The 19,500-nt window shown below is 41.1% G+C and overlaps 1 protein-coding gene across 3 annotated transcripts in view; it reads right to left on the minus strand.

Annotated features, from left to right (window-relative positions):
• Positions 1-19,500, minus strand: part of BCAS1 (breast carcinoma amplified sequence 1) — a 131,911-nt gene that overhangs the window by 53,047 nt on the left and 59,364 nt on the right. For all 3 annotated transcript variants that reach the window (XM_011978124.1, XM_011978123.1, XM_011978122.1), the window contains exon 5: positions 39-197. In XM_011978124.1, coding sequence (XP_011833514.1) covers positions 39-197 — 159 coding nt within the window. The remainder of the gene's footprint in view (positions 1-38; positions 198-19,500) is intronic.

Here is a 19,500-nt window from a genome sequence, read left to right on the forward strand (position 1 = left end):
CAATAGAGTTGAGGAGAAAAGAGGAGAAAACTGCTTACCAGAGTTTTAAAGAAACTCATGATGGAATTATTGTTCTCTGCTATAGCTGCTGTCTGGGAGTCACCCTTTGCAGTCTCCAGTCCTTCTGGGTCCCCAGGGACAGAGCTATTCACAGTTCCAACTTCTTGTCCTTCTTTTTCCTTGCCGTCAACTATGTCCTAGGAGCAAAAGTTTTCACAGTTGCCACTTGATGAATGTGAACTCTCAAAGTCATACATTTGCTTCACACCCCTTTCTCTCTTACCCACTAATTCCAGTCATACTTCTTCTGCCCACGGGTGTACAGAACAATCATGAGATTATAAGAGTCACTCTTCCTTCCCTCCCCCTCTTTCTAACATATTCAGCATTTGCTGTTGGTCGGAGGGACATTGTTTGGAGCCAAAGGGTAACAAACACACAGCAGTGCACGCTGCATTTCAAACAAAAACCCTTTTCTTCCAATTCTGCAAAGAAGTTGTGTAAGGTATTGATATTTTCCATCTTTGTAGTCTCCTTATCTAATGATGTGTACATTATCCCCAGAGATGGTGTTATTTGGTTTCCCACAATTTCCACAGAGGTGAGTGATAGCAACTTAAAAAAAAAAAAAAGAAAAAGAAAAAAGAAAAAGTACTGGTGTTTTGAAATAACTACTTTGCTTTTGAGATCTGAGGTTCATTGGTGTGAGGGGTGTGACAGGGGAAATGATTTTCTCCCCGACGTCTCTCAGGAGGGTAGGATGCGTTCTGAATCTGTCTTCCTTTCACCATCTCCACTCTCAGGGCCCCAGGACAGGAAGCTACCACCTCTCTACCTTATGACTGCAACAGCCCCGGCCCTGTCTCTGCTTGGGCTCCTGACCCTCCCAATACGTTCTTTACTCAACTGATCCCATCTTCCCACTCCTTACCACGCTCCAGTAGCTTCTGACAGCTCTTGGAGTCAACCCAAACTCTGATGCAGGATCTCCAATGTCTAACATGGCCTGCCCCTGCCTTGGTCTCTATCCTCTCTGTGCCACGTGCTCCTTCACTCCATGTTCTGGCCCGCTTTCTTTGAGTTTTTCAAACATACCACAGGCTATTTCCAAACTTCTGGCTCTCTGTTTGAAACATTCTGCTCCTCTGTCTGCCCATAGGTAATTTCCATCCATCCTTAAGGTCATAAGTGTCATCTCTTTGGAGAGATCATCCCTAAACCTTCATCTAAGGCTGTCCTCCCACCACCATCGTGTCCACCAGAGTCCCTTGCCCTTTTAAAAATCTTTGCTGTATCAGCAGTTCTGTTTACTTCTCAGTATTTGTGCTTTTTCTTATATTCCCATTAGACTATAAACTCGACAAAGACAGGGATAATATCTACTTCACTCAGTGCTTTTCTCAAGTACCAAGGACAGCAAGGCCCACAGAAGGCGTTCAGTAAATATGCATCATTTATGAAAATTTTACAAACATAGAATAGTGCTATCTGTACTAGCATAAATTCTCACGTGAAAAAGTAGTACAGAAACTTCCCATTGCAACACAGCTAAACCTGCATCATTCTTTACAACTCAGGTGACATTTATTCCATAGCTTGGTTATAACATTGTTGTTTTTTTTTTTTTTTTTTTTTTTGAGACGGAGTCTCGCTCTGTTGCCCAGGCTGGAGTGCAGTGGCCGGATCTCAGCTCACTGCAAGCTCCGCCTCCCGGGTTTTTACGCCATTCTCCTGCCTCAGCCCCTCCCGAGCAGCTGGGACTACAGGCGCCCGCCACCTCGCCCGGCTAGTTTTTTGTATTTTTAGTAGAGACGGGGTTTCACCATGTTAGCCAGGATGGTCTCGATCTCCTGACCTTGTGATCCGCCCGTCTCGGCCTCCCAAAGTGCTGGGATTACAGGCTTGAGCCACCGCGCCCGGCCGGTTATAACATTGTTTATTGTCTAATATCCTTATTGATGGACATTCACAGTGTGTATAGTTGTACATCTAGAGTATTATAAGCAGTAGTAAAGTAGACATCTCACACTTTTATTTTTAAATGCTCAAGTGTGTCTATATTTTCTTTGGGTAAATTATCAAAAGTGAAATTTTTGGGTCAAGAGGTATGCAAATTATATAAACTTGATTAATATTTTTGCCAAAAATAAGAAGATTTCAACAGAGAGGTCCTGCAGGTACTTTGGTGGGTCTGAGAAGCTGTTTGGTGCACTGGTGGTGGTGACAGGTGAGACCTAAAACGTGTCCAGGCCAGGCAGGTCGGTGCGTGTGGTCGTGGCCTGGCAGTGGGGAGCTTGGTCTGGAGATGGGTGGAGTGAAGGAGGCGGACTTGACCCTCACCTGCTGGTTGAGCTTCCTCTTTACTCTTTGCTCTCCCTTTCATCCCCATGTAGTCCTTCCTTTCATCCCCGGGCCGTGGGTTCCGCCTTCTCCACACCATCTCCCTGCCCCCATGCTGCCAGTTCCTTTACTTACAGGAGAATGGAAGGAGACACTTCTGTTTCCTCAAAAGCAATTTCTAACCATTCCCAGTGTGTGAGCTGGCAGGAGCCCACAGAAGACTTGCTATTTCTATTTTGACCGCTTCTCCCAGTAGTGTAGAGTGGGATGTGGTAGCACTGCATTTAGACTCCTGGATTTTATACTTTCTCCTCTGGGGTTGGCAGGGTCTGGACCAGCAGTATAAACTGATATGGGTTGACTATCTCAACCACTGAGATACTATCCAACTCATTTTAATGGATGATTGTACTAGGTCATTTTTGCATTGCTATAAAGATTCTGGGTAATTTATAAAGAAAAGAGGTTTAATTGGCTCACAGTTCTTCAGCCTTTACAGAAAGCATGGGGCTGGCATCTGCTTGGCTTCTGGGAGGCCTCAGGAAGCTTACAATCATGGCAGAAGAAGTGGGAGCAGGCACAGCACAGGGTCAGAGCAGGAGCAAGAGAGAAAGAGTGGAGGGGGCGGTGCCATAAACTTTCAAATGACTGGATCGCATGTGAACTCAGAGCAAGAGCTCACTTACCACCAAGGAGATGGCCCAAGCCATTCATGATGGATCCACCCCTGTGGTATTTTACCAGGCCAAACCTCCAGCATAGGGGATTGCAGTTCAACATGAGATTTAGGTGGGGACAAATGTGCAAATTATATCAACTATTTATTAAGCACTACATGTACACCAGTGGTTTCTCTTTCCTAAGTTAGCATAATTTGAACAAGGTCACTTAATCTTAATATATCATTATTTATTATAGAATAATATATAATGCCAATATGTCAAATATTTTACATTTACAGCATGCAAGCCACTGTACAAATAAATGTATTAAACATATGTCACTTAATCTTTACAACAATCTTCTGAGACAAATATTACAATTAACAGTTTCAAACCATGAAATGAGGCTCAGAGAGTTTAGGTTACTTGTCTAAGGTCACACAGCTTGAGAGAGGCCAATCTGGGGATTATAACTTAGACCTGTCAGAACTGAACATCTTAAAATGCTATAGATTATTTGGCTATGAGTGTTAACTTCACTAAACTTATATAGTATGTGCAGTAAAATGTGACATCATATAAATTAAATCCAGGTGGTAGAGAACCAAGATCCTCATAGCGAGTGTATATAAATATAGACTAAATCCATAAATTCCACCCATAAAAACCCTTCATAACTTAACTCTCCCGAAAAGTACCACACTTGCAACTTGTTTAAACCACGTCATCCTTATGTCTTAAACAATGCTTGTTTATGCTTGTATAGCTTTACAGTTACGAGGCGCCTTCACAAATCTGTCTTATCTAATCTTTGCCAAGATTGTGCGAGGCATCTTACAGATGAGAAAACTGAGGCCCAAAGAGGTTTAAACGTCATGTCCAAGGCCACACGGTTGGCAGGTGTAAGCATTAACTTGTTTTTGTCTAAGCAGCATTCCTTACTCCTTGTGATAACAGGACCCTCCTGCTCATTCCTGGAGAAGTACTCCTCTTCCATTCCATTCTCCTTGCTTTTCTGCCCTTTTTTTTTTGTTTTATTTTCCCCCGGGTCACTCTTTTGTAACCCCAGTGACCTGCTTACTCTTCTTTGAACATGTCAGGTAGGCTCTTGCCTCAGGACCTTTACATCTGGGATGAGCTTCTGCCTGCCTGGAGCATGCGACCTTACTTCCTTCAAGTTTTTTTCAATTGTCACTTTTTTTTTTTTTTTAGACAGTTTCACTCTGTCACCCAGGCTGGAGTGCAGTGGTGCGATCTCGGCCCACTGCAACCTCCGTCTCCTCGGCTCAAGCAATTCTCCTGCCTCAGCCTCTCGAGTAGCTGGGATTACTGTGTGTGCCATCATGCCTGTCTAATTTTTGTATTTTTAGTAGAGATGGGGTTTCACCATGTTGGCCAGGCTGGTCTCAAACTCCTGACCTCAGGTAATCCACCCACCTTGCCCTCCCAAAGTGCTATGATTACAGTCATGTAATTACAGGCCATTGGGCTGGGCGCCCAGGCCAATGGCCATGTTTTTATCGAGGTCTTTCTTTACCACTCTACTTTAAGTTGCTATAATATATCTTAGCATATCTGATGCTGCTAATTGCTTTATTTTTTTTACTAGTATATTTCACTTCTAATATATTACTGGCTCCTCTTCTCCCCAGGGACATTTGGTAACATCTGGAGACATTTTTTTTGATTGTCACGAGTAGTGGGTGGGTGAGCTACTATTGGTATCTAGAGGATAGATGCCAGGCATGCTGCTAAAATTCCTGCAGTGCACAGGGTGAAGAATTATCTGGCTCTCAGTGGCAAGACTGAGAATTATATTAAAACTCTCACTTACTCATTTTGTGTTTTGTTCCTCTCCGCTCACTGGAATATAACCCAAAGAAGGTTCTTTTTCTCCCTTATGTTTCCTCAGCACCTACACTTGTGCACATGGTACAGTCTCAATAATTACTAATGAATGAATGAACAAATGATTCAATCCAAGTGAGACTATCAATCATCAATTTTTAGCCATATGTCTTCAAATATCTTTTCTTCTTTTTTTTTCTCTCCTTTCATGGACTCCAATTACCTGCCTACTAGCCTACTCGGGGTTATCCTGTAGCTCATTGATGTTCCTTTCTTTCTTCTTTTTAAAAAAGCCCTCTTCCTTTTCACCCACTGCCCCATGATTCATTTTGGATAGTTTCTATTGCTGTGTATTTAAACTCACAAATTTTATTTTCTGCATTGTCTAATCCATTGTTAATGTCATCCAGTGTATTTTTCACCTCACACACTGTAGTTTTTATCTCTAGAAATTTGATTTGGATTTTAAAAATATATCTTCTATGTCTCTACTTAACTTTCCAAACATATGAGACACGTTTATGCTATTTCTTTTTATTTCTTTTTATTTTTTGCCAATTCTAACACCTGTGTCAGTTCTGGGTAGGTTTTGATTGATTTCTCTTCACATCATGAGTTACATTTTCTTGCCTCTTTGCTTTCCTGGTAATTTTTGTTTGCATGTCAGACATTGTGAATCTTACCTGTTTGGGTGGCTGGGCATTTATTTGTTCCTATAAATATTTTCGAACTGTGTTTTTGGAGGTAGTTAAAATACTTAAAATCAGTTTGATCCTCTTAGTTCTGGCTTTTAAGATTCGTTCGTGAAACTGACTTTGCAAAAACTATGAGTGAAAAAATTGTGACTGTGAAAGAGATCTCACCTAACCAACACCATCTTGCCTTTAACTTCCAAGCTGCCCTTCTTCATCCCTGGGGGTAGGCCACACTAACTTTGGGAGGAATTTAGTTATAGTTTAACTTTGAAACAAAGATGATAACAGTCCCTTCCCCAAACAAGCCCCTTTTTTTCTTGAGGACCAGTCCATCTTCGTAAAACTAGCAAATTAGACACAACATTAGAAATTATGGCTCAGGAGTCATACAGCCAGAGGTCACAAGATTCTTAACCTCCCCAATTGTCATACGGAAAACATTATTGCTTTAACCTAAGATTGGTATTTGAGATATTCTTCAGACCCTGCATTTTGGTCTGGCTCATCTGGACTTGCGGCCCCCACCCAGGAACTGACTCGGTACAAGAGGACATCTCTGATGTCCTGTGATCCTACCCCCAATCAACTAATCAGCATTCTCCATGCCTTAGCTCTCTGCCCGCCAAACTGACTTTAAAAAAACTCTAGCCTTGGGTGCTGACGAGTTGATGGGTGCAGCACACCAACATGGCACAAGTATACATATGTAACAAACCTGCACGTTATGCACATGTACCCTAGAACTTAAAGTATAATAATAATAAAAAACCAAAACCAAACAAACAAAAAACTCTAGCCTCTGAATTCCGGGGGGAGGTTGATTTGAGTAAAAATAAAAGTCTAATCTCACATTTAGTTGGCTCTAAGTGTATTAAATTCTCTCCATTGCCATTTCCCTTTCTTGATAAATTGGCTCTGTCTGGGCAGTGGGCAAAAATAACCCACTGGCAGTTACATTAGGCAGGACCAAAATCGTTTCTAGTCTAGGAAGCTAATCTTTTCTCGCTAATGAGGAAAGACCATGTGACTACTCTACCCAGTGCCTTATTAATAATGAGGTTTTCTAGTGTGGCTGGTGAGAGAAGGCACTCTCTCTGGCCCTGTGGAAATGCCTTTCCGTTGTGTTTTTTTTCCCCTCCAGTCTTTGCTAGTTTCCTCACATGAACATGTTGGTCAGCTCTCTGCCTTGTACTCTGTGAGGACCTTTGACAGACCCTTGGAGTTTGCTCTACATTCTCTCTGTCTCCTTTGATGCTTTGTCTATGAACTCTGGCCACTGTGTGCTCAAGGAGCCTGCTGCACTCTGCCTCAGTTCCTGCCCCCTAGGCTGTGGGCTGGAAACTCTCTCAAGGCAGCAGGCAGGAGCAGACATAGGGACCATCTCTTATGTCCTGTCTCTCAGAGAACACCTATCCTTGTTGCCTGATATCTTAAAACAGTCTTAAAAATGATTGTTTGGTGTTTTTTGTCCAGGTTTTCATCTGTTTAGGCAAGAGGGCAAGGCCAGTTCCTGTAACTCTCCCTTAGTTGAAGGCTTCTACTCTGTTAATAGTAGATAGTGTTGACTTCCCTGTAGCTGGCTACAGGTGAGGTCATTTCCGGTGATTCATGAATCTCGAGCTACATTAGCATGTGAACAGCAATGAGGATCAAATCAGGTCCGAAAAGAAGTGAGCTCCCTAAGTTTGAAATTAATAAGCGTATTTGAAATATGAACTTTGTCACCTAAAATTAATAATAAATCTTGTTCTAGGGGTGTAGCAGATCTTTTTATATTAATTTGTGATAACGATTATAAACATTATTTGTAAATGAATAAATGAAGGGAAGAATGAATGTCAATGATCAATCTCTCTCTTTCTTTTCCCACAGACTGGTATTCAACTGAGTAATTTTGCAAACAAGAATTTAAGCTCTTTATCTCTTAACGCTATTTGTTTTCATAATTCCCCTCTCATCAGTATCCATCATACTGAATCATAATTGATTAATTGCCAGTATCACCTGCTCAACTGGGCATCTGAGGACAGGCACTGTGTGTGTCTCATTCACACCAGGATCAAGTGGTTGATAAAAGTCCGAGTGCCTGACAAAGACTCCATATTCACCTCCCAGCTCCACTCACAGGTTGAGGAACCCCAGCTGAGGTCTTAGCCTCTCTGAGACACGGTCTTCCCATGGAACACAGGATTAATAATAAACCTTGCCTGGTATAATTTGTTGTGAGTTTCCATAAGAAACAATGCATGTAAATTCCTTAGCATAATGCCTAGTATAGAAGTGTCCAATAAATGTTAGCCAAACAGACCAAAAAAAAAAAGAAAAAAAGAAAGCAATAAGAACGCCATACAATTTGCAAAGTTCCTGACACAGAGTATATTCATGAGAAACATTTGTTAAAGGATGAAAGGATATGGAGCAAATTTTTTTCCCTATGCCTTTGTACACTGGGCTCTCTATTCCAGCTTCTGTCTTCCCTCTTCAAATCCATTCTTCATGATTGGAATCAAGTCTACCTTCTCCCACTGACGTTTTTCTGGGTCATGCCACCCATGGAATCTGTCCCCTTCTCTGAATTTCTATATCACGGTTCTCACCACTCAGTTGGCACTTAGATTACGTACTTAGACCAGCCTAACACCAAAGGCCAGGTTGGAATAATTTGCGTTAAAAATGGGGCTTTTGTGAAATGGCTACAAAAATACAAGAAACACATTTTGGTGAGTATTTTAAAAGTAACAATAATACACGTATTCTACAAGGGTTTCATTCAGCCCCAGGACTCTTTCTAAATGGAAGCATACTTCTTGTGAAATGCCTCATAAACAGCTGAAGCTTCATAAAACTAAAAGCAAATAAAAGCCACAGCCTTAACAGTCTTGTTAGGTTTTCTTTGTTAATTCCAGGAGAAAAGTGTTTTGCTTTGGAAGAGATGTACTTTTAAAAAACAGGTTCTAATATGAGTTGAACTTTTAAAAACGAACTCCGAGGTATAATTGGGATCCAAGTGGTTAAGCTGGTTGATTAGAAGGATGGTTGCAAATTCTGTTTATAGCAGAGGAGTGTTGATATAAGTATGGGGGAGGCGATTCTTTTTTAGGTGGTATGTGCACACACACATAGTTATTCTTTTAATGTGTATTGTGGACTGAAAGTTTGTGTCTCCCCAAAATTCATGTGTTGAAATCCTAACTTCTGATGTGATGGTATTAGGAGGTAGGGGCCTTGGGGGAGGTGACTAGGCCATGGGGGTGGAGCCCTCATGAGTAGGATTAGTGCTCTTATAAAAGAGACCCCAGTAAGTGTTCTAGTCCTCTTTCCATCACTCCAGGAGGCAATGAGAAGTTGGCCGTCTGCAACCCAGAAGAGGGTCCTCACCAGAACTCAACCATGCTGGCACCTTGGTTTCAGACTCATAGCCTCCAAAACTGTGAGAAATCAATTTCTGTTGTTTATAAGCCATCCAGTCTACGGTACTTTGATAGCAGCCTGAACTAAGAATTGTGCTCTAGAAAAATAAGTCTAGCATCAACCTTTTGATATTATGGACATTTTTGCTTAGGTGAAGTTCAGTACAAAGTAAAACTTTAAATAAAGCTATTACATGAATAACTGAACAGGTGTCTTGAAGATGAGTCATTATGAAAGTGGCACGAGACATAAATCTAGACTGAGAAATTCCCCACAGGCCTAAGTAAGGTGTTGCCCAGGAGCGCCATTCATGAATTCATCCTCACTCAGTAACCACGCGGGGGTAGTTACATTACATACAAGCTGTGCAGAGGCCACACAGCATTAGCATGGGCTCTGAAGTTATTCTTTCACTGTGTATTGTGGACTGAAAGTTTGTGTCTCCCCAAATCCTAACCCTCAGTGTGACTACATACAAGCTGTGCAGAGGCCAGCTGCCCAGGCCCGATCCCTGCTCTGTCATCTCCACCTCTGCGGTACTGCACTTTCCCTAACTCTAGGTTACAATTTGCTCCTTTGTAAAAGTGGGGTGATGAGTAGCACCTGCCTTTTAGGGTTGTTGAGGGAGTAAATGGGATAATCCATATAAAGGACGTAGGAGAATGTGCAGCACACAGGAAGCATCCAGTAATGGTTAGCTATTATTATTGTGTTTAATTTAATTACTGAGCACTGTGGTGAGCTGTGAGATTTACAAAAATGAATCTGACACTGTCCTCTCTCCTAGATGCTTGGAGTCTTATGGTGGATAAAGGTCAGTAGATAGGGACAAGTACTCTGATAAAAAGACTAGTGAGGCTAAGCATAGTGGCTCACATCTGTAATCCTAGCAATTTGGGAGGTCAGTGCAGGAGGACTGCTTGAACACAGGAGTTCAAGACCAGCCTGGGCAACATAGTGAGACCTTGTCTCTACGAAACAAAACAAAAACAAAAACAAAACAAAACAAAACAGAAATTAGCCAGGTGTGGTGGCATGCACCTGTGGTCCTAGCTACTTGGGAGGCTGAGGCAGGAGAATTGCTTGAGCCAGGGAGGTCAAGGCTGCAGTGAGCTATGATTGTGCCATTGAACTCCAGCCTGGGTGACTGAGCAAGTCCCTGTCTCAAGAAAAAAAAAGACAAGTTAATTTCATCAGCCCACTGGGTCTCAGCATGGCTGGATTTTAGAATCACCTGAGCAGCTTTTTAAACAAATGCCAATACCCAGATTCCACCCCAACCAATTATATTAGTCTTTTTGGAGGTGAGGCTCAGATGCCAATATTTTTAGACCTCCCCAGGTGATTCCAGTGTGCACCAAGGTCAAGAGTGACTGAACTGGAAGGGAGAGGGAGACTCGAAGATGAAGCAGCATTTGCCCAAGGCCACGGAGCACAGCTTGCAAGGAGACTCGCAGAAACAGGGAGGAATGCGGGGTGGTGATGGAGAAATTTCTGTCAAGCGGATATGGAGGAAGGCATGTGAGAAATGCGGAAAAAGATGAGGTGGGGATGGTTTGGGGAGGGTTTGGGGGCAGGTTATTCAGTTCAGCAGAGGTATGGAGGTTATGAAAAGCAAGATGGTTATAACGACAATTTGAAGTCAGACTGAGGAAGTGTTGACTGACATTTAAGAAATAGGGGCCGTGGAAGGTGTTTGGGCTCAGGCAGCCTCACTTCATCTCACCAGGAGGGTGGGCGCAGGGCAAAGGGGCTCAACAGCAGCAGAAGCAGCCGAGGGTTCCATCACCAAGTTTGGAAGTGGAGAAGTCCCCACCTATTCCCTTAAGAGAGACATCGTGTGGATGCCCACAACAGAGAAAATACGGAGAGTCAGAGTCGGAGAGAACAATGGCACCTGCAAGGCAAAAAGCCTAGAGCTCTTTTCCCTTAACTCCTCCTCCCTAAACTCACACACATGAGTTGGGGGAGAGGAGAGGAAAAAAAGCAAGTACCCCTTCTTCCAGACTGCAAGGACCTCAGGCCACGGGTCAAGGCAGAGCTTGATTCTAGCAGGAATGGGATGAATGTTATAACGAATGTGAGATTAAAGTTTTAAAGTTGGATTGGGCTGGGCATGGTGGCTCATGCCTGTAAATCCTAGCACTTTGGGAGACCAAGGCAGGCAGATCACGTGGGGTCAGGGGTTCGAGACCAGCCTGGCCAACATGGCGAAACCCCGCCTCTCTTAAAAATACAAAAATTAGCTAGGCGTGGTGGTGCATGCCTGTAATCCCAGCTACTGGGAGGCTGAGATAGGAGAATCATTTGAACCCAAGAGCTGCTGGAGGTTGCAGAGAGCTAAGATCGCACCACTGCACTACAGCCTGGGCGACAGAGTGAGACTCTATCTCAAAAAAAAAAAAAAAAAAAAAGTTGGATCAAACAGGACTTTTGAATCACAGCAAGTTTGGGGATCTGCCTATGGTGTCATGAAGGATTAGGAGAGAAGTTTTTGATGAAATATCTACTGTGTGCTTCCCACTGATGGAGGCAGTGAGGGTACAGCTGTGAATGAGACTGAAACAGCCTCTGTCCTTGGGGAGCTGAAATTCTCACAAGGGAAAAAACCAAGTGGACAAAAATACAGACAAACGAATACATCTCACAGATGACTCAGGCGGTGAGGGCGGCTAAGGAGAAAAGAAAAAGGCAAGGCCATGGAGGGTGAGGTGATGGGCTGCTGGCTACTTAGACAATAGGCAAGGTTCTCTGCAGCTGGCATGGAGGCGAGCAGGCAGCTCTTCTGACCCCCAGCCTGGGTCCACTGGTCTGAGCTACTCCGGCCTCACAGCCCACACGCTCCCCAGTGCTCATCACAGAAAATAAAAGGGGCTATGTCTAGGTTGCCCCCAGCTCCTGCCCGGATTGGGTTTCCTAAAGGGCTGCAAGGCAATGATTCTTTTTTGTGGTTCCAGGGCTAGACACACAGGGAATATCTATTGACCTTCTCAAAACAAAATGGAATATAGTGATGTCAGCTTTATATTTATTACTAAAATATCAAGTGGACCCCATGGATCTAGGTGGCCATCAGGATCTTCCCATGGATCTAGGTGGCCATCAGGATCTTCCCATGGATCTAGGTAGCCATCAGGATCTGCCACAATGGACGCCCTCTGAATGAGGAAGAAAGCTGTGAGTACGTCTGTAACCTGGAGAAAGAACCCTACTGGAGTGGACATGGTTCAAAAGAACTCCAGCAACACAGGAGCCCCTGGCCTTTCTGCATTGCCCCATGACATCTTCTCTAGCCTCTCTGCTTCCCTGATTTCCCAACTGCAGTAATGTCTCCTGCCTTGGACAGACAGCAGCTGTGGAAGAGCAAGATCTACTGTCCCAGGGCAAGGAGAAGGTTTGCCCGTGGCTCTTCCTGAGTAAGAGTTTTATGGCCTTTCCAGGTGAAATTCTCAGCTTGAACTTAAGCCCTTACTTTGAAATTTGTTTTCTTCTTAGGTTGACATTAAAAAAGAACATAAGACTTCTGCTTCTGGGAAGATGGGGCACACACACTTTCTCCTGTTCCCCTCACCAACGACAATGAAGAACCCTGGACATTATATAGAAAACACACATAAAACGACTCTGAAAGGCGGAGAAGAGAAGGCAGACAAGCTGAGGACCCGAGGAACAACATGATGGTAAATTCCTTGGGTTTTCTTTTTGCCTCATGTACCCCAGATTTGGAGTTGAAGATGTTAGCAACCTAGAAGCACTTGTAGGCTCTGACACATACACAAATCCTTCCCGAAAGCCTACTCTCTCTGACTAAAGGACCAGGAAAGGGCAATCTAGCAAGATAGAAAACTGTTAGACAATGACCATACTACTCCAGCCAAATACCACAAGACATTCTGTGGTCTCAGCATCTCCCATGCCAGAGAAAACCAAGTGGGGAGCCTAGACTTTCACCTTCACAAGACTGCAATAGGCTATCCCAATACCCCTGCCAAGATGGCATCTATGAGGCTAAGTAGGGAGCTGGGATTCTCATCCTCACCAGTTGGTAATAAGCCCTCTCCACCATGGTGTCTGTGGGGACCACGTGGGGAACCTGGACTTCCAAACCCACCCAGCAGTAATGAGGTGTTCCTCCCTCTCCACAGGGGGTAGTGTGAGAAGAGACCCAGTGGAGTTAGCGTCAGCCCGTGGTAATGAGACCTCCACTGTGGTATCAGTGGAGGTCATGTGAGCAGAACGAACTCCCGCCTCCACCCAGTGCACCCCCTCCACCAACAATGGAGGCTGGTGAGGAACCTGGATGTTTGCCTCCACCTGACAGTAATGAGGTAGCAGCCCCAGTACTGCTGGAATGGTGTCAGGGACAGCCAGCTAAAATAGAAAGTTTAAGCAAGATGCAGTCTCATAATACGAAAATGGTCAGATTTCAGTCGAAGATAACTTGTCATACCAAGAACTAAGAAGGCTTCAAACATAATAAAAACAAGGCAATCAATAGATAGATGGCAATCAATTGACATCTATTGATTGAGATGAGATGACAGAGATGCTAGAATTATCTGACAAATAATTTTTTTTTTTTTTTTTTGAGGTGGAGTCTTGCTCTGTCACCCAGGCTGGAGTGTAGTGCCACAATCTTGGCTCACAGCAGCCTCCACCTCCCAGATTCAAGTGACTCCCCTGCCTCAGCCTCCTGAACAACTGGTATAACAGGTGTGCACCACCACGCCCAGCTAATTTTTGCGTTTTTAGTAGAGATGGGGGTTTCACTATGTTGGCCAGGCTGGTCTCGAATTCCTAAACTCAAGTGATCTGCCCGCCTTGGCCTCCCAAAGTGCTGGGATTACAGGTGTTAGCCACTGTGCCCGGCCTCTGACAAAGATTTTAAAGTAGCCACAACAAAATGCTTCAATTAGCAATTGTAACAATGCTTGAAACAAATGAAAAACTAGAAAGCCCTAGCAAAGAAATAGAAGATATAAAAATGACTAAAATGGAAATGTTAGAATTGAAAGGTATAATAATGAAAACAAAAAGCCCAGGGAGTGAAATCAACAGCATAATGGGAGAGACAGAGAGAAGCAGCAGCAAAAACCTCTATTAGTAGAGACAACAGACAACAAAAAAGAGAGAGCAAGAGAGTCAGGATCCAAATTCCCAGTATCAGGTACGAAACTGGATAGGAGAATGCTATAACCAATGCTACCCACATAAATTTGATAACAGGCAAAATGGAACATTTGCTCAAAAAACACAAACTGTTATAACTGACCCAATATAATAGAAACGATTTAAAGTTCCATATAACTATTAAGAAAATTGAATTCATAATTTAAAAACTTCCAGGAAAGAAGTCTTCAGGCCCAGAAGATTTCACTGGAGAATTCTACAAAATGTTTAAAGAAGAATTACACCAATTCTACATGAACTCTTCTAGAAAACAGAAGAGGGAATGCTTACTAATTTATTTTATAAAGCTAGTTACCAAAAACTTGATACCAGAAACGATAAGGACGGTACCAAAAAAAAGGAAAAATACCCTACAGATCAATATACCTCATGAGTATAAATGCAAACATTCTTAACAAAATACTAGCAGGTAGATTTCAGCAATATGTGAAAAGAAGTATACATCATAACCAAATGGGATTTACTATAGGTTTGCAAGCTTGATTAATATTTGAAAATTAATTGATGTTCTTCACAATAGTGACAGACTAAAGAAGAAAGGTCATAGGATCACAACAGTGAATACAGAAAAAGTATTCAACAAAATTCAATCCTCCATTCATAATAAAAACTCGGAAGAAGACAGTAACAGAGGGTGCTTCCTCAACTTGATAAAGACTACAAAATAAAATAAAAATAAATACAAAACAAAATAAAATTTGAGAACTAACATTATCCTTAATCTGAAAGACTGAATGCATTTCTCCTAAGATTAGGAGCAAGACAAGGATGTCAGCTCTCATTATTTGTATTCTACATAGTAGTGGAAGTTCTAGGAAATATATTAAGGCAAGAAAATAATTACAGGGAATACACACTAAAAAGGAAGAAATAAAACTGTCCCCATTAGAAGATGGCAAAATTAGACAATTTCATTATTTTCAAAATTAGAAAATCCTAAGGAATCAGCAGAATAACACCTAGAATCAATAACTGAGTTCAACAAGGCTGAAGAATACAAGATAAACATGCAAAAATGATCTAGATTTCTATACACTAGGAATGAACCCATGGGCACTGAAATTAAAGATACAATAACATAATAATCATATAAAAATGAAATCCTAAGGTTTACATCTAACAATACATGTGCAAAACTTGTATGCTGAAAGCTATATAATGCCAATGAAAGAAATCATAGGAGACCTAAATAAATGGAGAGACATACAATGTTCATGGATTGGAAGACTCACATAGTAAAGATGTCAATCTGCCCCAAATTGATATACAGGTTTAACGCAATTCCTATCAAAATTCTAGCACTTGTAGCAAGACATTTTGTAGAGACAGACGAGGTTATTCTAACATTTATATGGAAAGACAAAGGAATTAGAATAACTAAATTTTTAAAAAATAAATTGATGAATCAGTCTATCTGATCACAAGCCTTGTTATATAGCTACAGTAAGCAAGGTGGTATGGTATTAGTGGAGACACAGACATATAGAACAAACAGAATACAGAAGCCAGAAAAGAACCACACAAGTATGCCCAAATGACTTTTGACAAACGTGTAAAAGCAATTAAAGATAGTCTTTTCAACAAATTGTGCTAGAGCAATTTGACATCTATAGAGGAAAAGAAAGAACCTCAATTTAAGTCTCAGATCTTATATAAAAGTTATCTCAAAATAGATCATGGACTTAAACATAAAATGTCAAATATAAAACTTTTAGGAAAAAAAAATAAGACAAAATTTCTGAGACCTGTGGTTAAAAAATCCATAAAAGACCAAAGACCAAAAGCAAAATCCATAAAAAGAAAATATAATAAATTGGAATTCATCAAAATTAAAAAATTTTGCCCTGTAAAAGATCCTGTTAAAAAGATGAAAAAGGAAACCAGAGAGTGGAAGAAAATATTTGCAAACCACATATCGGACGAGAGACTAGTATTTAGAATACATTTAAGAGAAAAAAACTCAAACTCAACATTAAAAACAAATAAAACAATCCAATTAGAAAATGGGCAAAAGACGTGAGGGGGCATTTCATTGCAGAGGATATACAGATGGCAAATAAGCACATGGAAGATGTTCAATCTCATTAACTATTAGAAAAATGCAAATTAAAACCATAATGAGATATCACTATGCACCCATCAGGGTGGTAAAAGCAAAAAAAATAGTGACTATTAAATGCCGGGAAGGGTGCAAGAAACTCGATTACTCACTTTACAATGGAATCACTTTACATTGCTGGTAGAAATGTAAAGTGATACAGGCAGAATAGAAAACAGTTTGACAGTTTCTTCAATAATTAAACATGCAGGCAGGGCTTGGTGGCAAGTGTCTGTAATCCCAGCTACTCTGGGGGCTGAGACAGGAGGATCACTTGAGCCTGGGTTGTTGAGCCAAGATGGCACCACTGCACTTGCCTGGGCAACAGAGCAAGATCCAATCTCAATCAATCAATCAATCAATCAATGAAACATGCAACTATAGTGACTGCACTTCTGGTCATTTCTCCTAGAGAAATGAATAATTATATTCACACAAAAACCTATACATTAATGTTTATAGCAAAGTTATTCACAATAGCCTCAAAGTTGGAACAACCACACATCAAACTGGTACACCCACAGCAGGGGATACTACTTGGCAGTCAAAAAGGAAGAAAAGGACCAATATCTACCAAGACACTCAGTGATCTGGATTAATTTCCAGGGATTTACGCTGAAGGGGAAAAAAATCCTATCTGAAAAACGGTACCCACTGTATGATGCTATTTAGATAGGATTCTTGAAACAATAAAGCTACAGGAATGGAGAACAGACTAGTGGTTGCCTGGAGTTAAGAAAGGGATGGGGGTGAGAGGGAAGTGGATGCGCCTGTAACAGTCAGTATGCAGTATCCTTGTGGGGATGAAAATGTTCTCTATTTGATTGCATCATTATCAACATCCTGGTTGTGATAGTGCACTATAGGTCTGAAGATGTAACCGTTCAGTAACACTAGATAAAGGGATAACTGTTCTATTTCTTACAACTGCATGTGAATCCGCAATAATTTCCAAGTTAAAAAAAAAGCTTTATAGGATAGTTCTGGAAGAGTAACAATGAAGAACCACTTAAAAAGTCGAACTTTTGGGATCTGCAGTTAAATAAACTAGCACGTGGTTTTAACATGTGAAATTCACCTGTAACAATGTGATGGAATATTTTGCAGCCATGAATTATTTAAGGAGTGTGTAATGAGAAAAAAAGTGGCCATGACAACAATAAAAATGATCAGCCTTTATGTGTCAGGCCAAGTGCTAAGTTTGTTAAAAAGATCCCATTTAATTTTTACAATGATCCCATGAAGTATGCACTATTTGTAATTCCAATTATATAGATGAATAAATTAATGCACAGAAAGAATAAATAACTTGCCTAAGGTCATAAAGTAGAGTTAGGATTTGACCCCAGGCCCAGCTGATTGCAGAGGCCAAAGGCTTTTCAGTGCCATGCTGCACTGATTCTATCTCCTTTCCTTCAGATGTTTACTCAAATATTATCTTCTCACCAAGGCCTTTCCTATTTTAAGTCCCTGCCACTTTATTCCTTTTCTCTGCTGTATATTTTTCTACTTTGTAACCATCAGCCATACAACATATGTTACCATCAACCATACAACATATGTTAGCATCAGGCTTACATACATATATTGCATGGCTGATGATAACAAGGTGGTAAAATTCCAAATACATAGAGGAATTCAGTATATGCTAAAGATGATACCTAAAGTCTATTGAAGTGAAGAACTTTTAAATAAAAGATATAGGAAAAACAGAGCAGCCATCTGGAAAAAAATTAACTTGGTGTCACAACTCAACCCTCTGCCAGGATAAAATCCAAATAGATTAAAAATACTACAAGGAAACATGGAGAACATCTTTTCATTTTGGATTGAGAAGGCTTTTGTGTGTATGACTAGAAATCCAGAAGTCATGAAAAGAAAGACTGAAAAGCAAAAAATCCAAATGTTTACAAAAACATTCATTGGCCAAGCTTGTGTGAAGAAGGCAGTCATGTGTTGCTATTACAAGTATAAACTAATTCAGTCCTGATGGAGGGCAATGTGGCATTATGTACCAAAACTGTAAAAAAGAATCTATTCTTTTACCCAGTATTTCCATCTCTAAGAGTTGATGTAGAGGATAAACCTAAATTCACACGTGTGAAATAGCAAATGTACAAGGTTATTCATTGCAGTGAGGTTAATAGCGAAAGTCTGGAAGCCAGCCAAAGGGCATTAATGGGGTCCTGGTTAAATAACTCATGGTACAACCATTCAACAGAATACTCTGCAGGCGTTACAAGTGAGGAAGCTCCCTACGGATACAGAAAGTATTGTTAACTGAAAACAAGAGTAGAATAGAACGGAGTGCATATTATGTTACTGTTTGTGTAAAAAAGAAAGAATAAGAATTTATGTTTTATTTCTTATATATGCTCAAAGAAACCCTAAAAAGATACACTTTTTATTGCTTATACATGCTCAAAGAAACCCTAGAAAGATACGTTAAAAAATACAAACAGTAATTATCTACTGGGTGGCATTTTATAATTTTTTTGTTTTGAACAGAGTGAACATGTTACATTTTAAAATGAAGACTAAAGCAAAATACGCATGAATAACTAAAAAAATTTGGAAACATCAAAAGGGCCAAACTAAGCCCAGCTGGGATGAGAGTCCAGCCTTCAGGCCACCAGCGTGTGGCCTGTGCTTTAAACGTGTCATTTGTAGGTGCTGCTGCCATTCTCACCAGGCCTCCAAATCATTCTCAGCAAACAACATTATATGGAAACAGAACCATTCTCCAGGAAATACCTGGAAACTGTCTTTAAGCAAACAGGTGTCCGTGGTGTTGGCTTGTTTTTCACCTCTGTGTGAGAAGTTTATATATATTTTCTTTTTTGTTGGCTTCAAAGAGCAAACAGACAGGAACACTACTAAAGTGATTACAATTTGTCATGTTGAAGAATAATGCCGCCTTGTCATAATTTGATTGTCTATAATAAGGCCCATATGGAACTTCTGGCACTTTCTTTCAACTGTGTATTGTCAGCTGGACTTCTGACTCCTTTAAGCAAGATCTACATTGTTAAAGTGAAAATATAAGGTAAGGCTTAAAAAGCCTTGTCTGGAATGATTTGTGATGCCTCTGTTCCATCTAGATTTCCTCACTGGGCAGCACTGATTTTACTCCGAGTCTGAATACTACGAATCAGTACCGAAAGTACAGGTGAACACAAAAAAATTTGTCTGAAAAATGTTGAACAGTACAGAAACTCATGACTCCACTCCTTTCCATCTGTTAGCAATTTGAGCC

The sequence above is a fragment of the Mandrillus leucophaeus genome, unplaced genomic scaffold (assembly GCF_000951045.1).
Source record: "Mandrillus leucophaeus isolate KB7577 unplaced genomic scaffold, Mleu.le_1.0 Scaffold19, whole genome shotgun sequence".
Lineage (NCBI taxonomy): Eukaryota > Metazoa > Chordata > Mammalia > Primates > Cercopithecidae > Mandrillus > Mandrillus leucophaeus.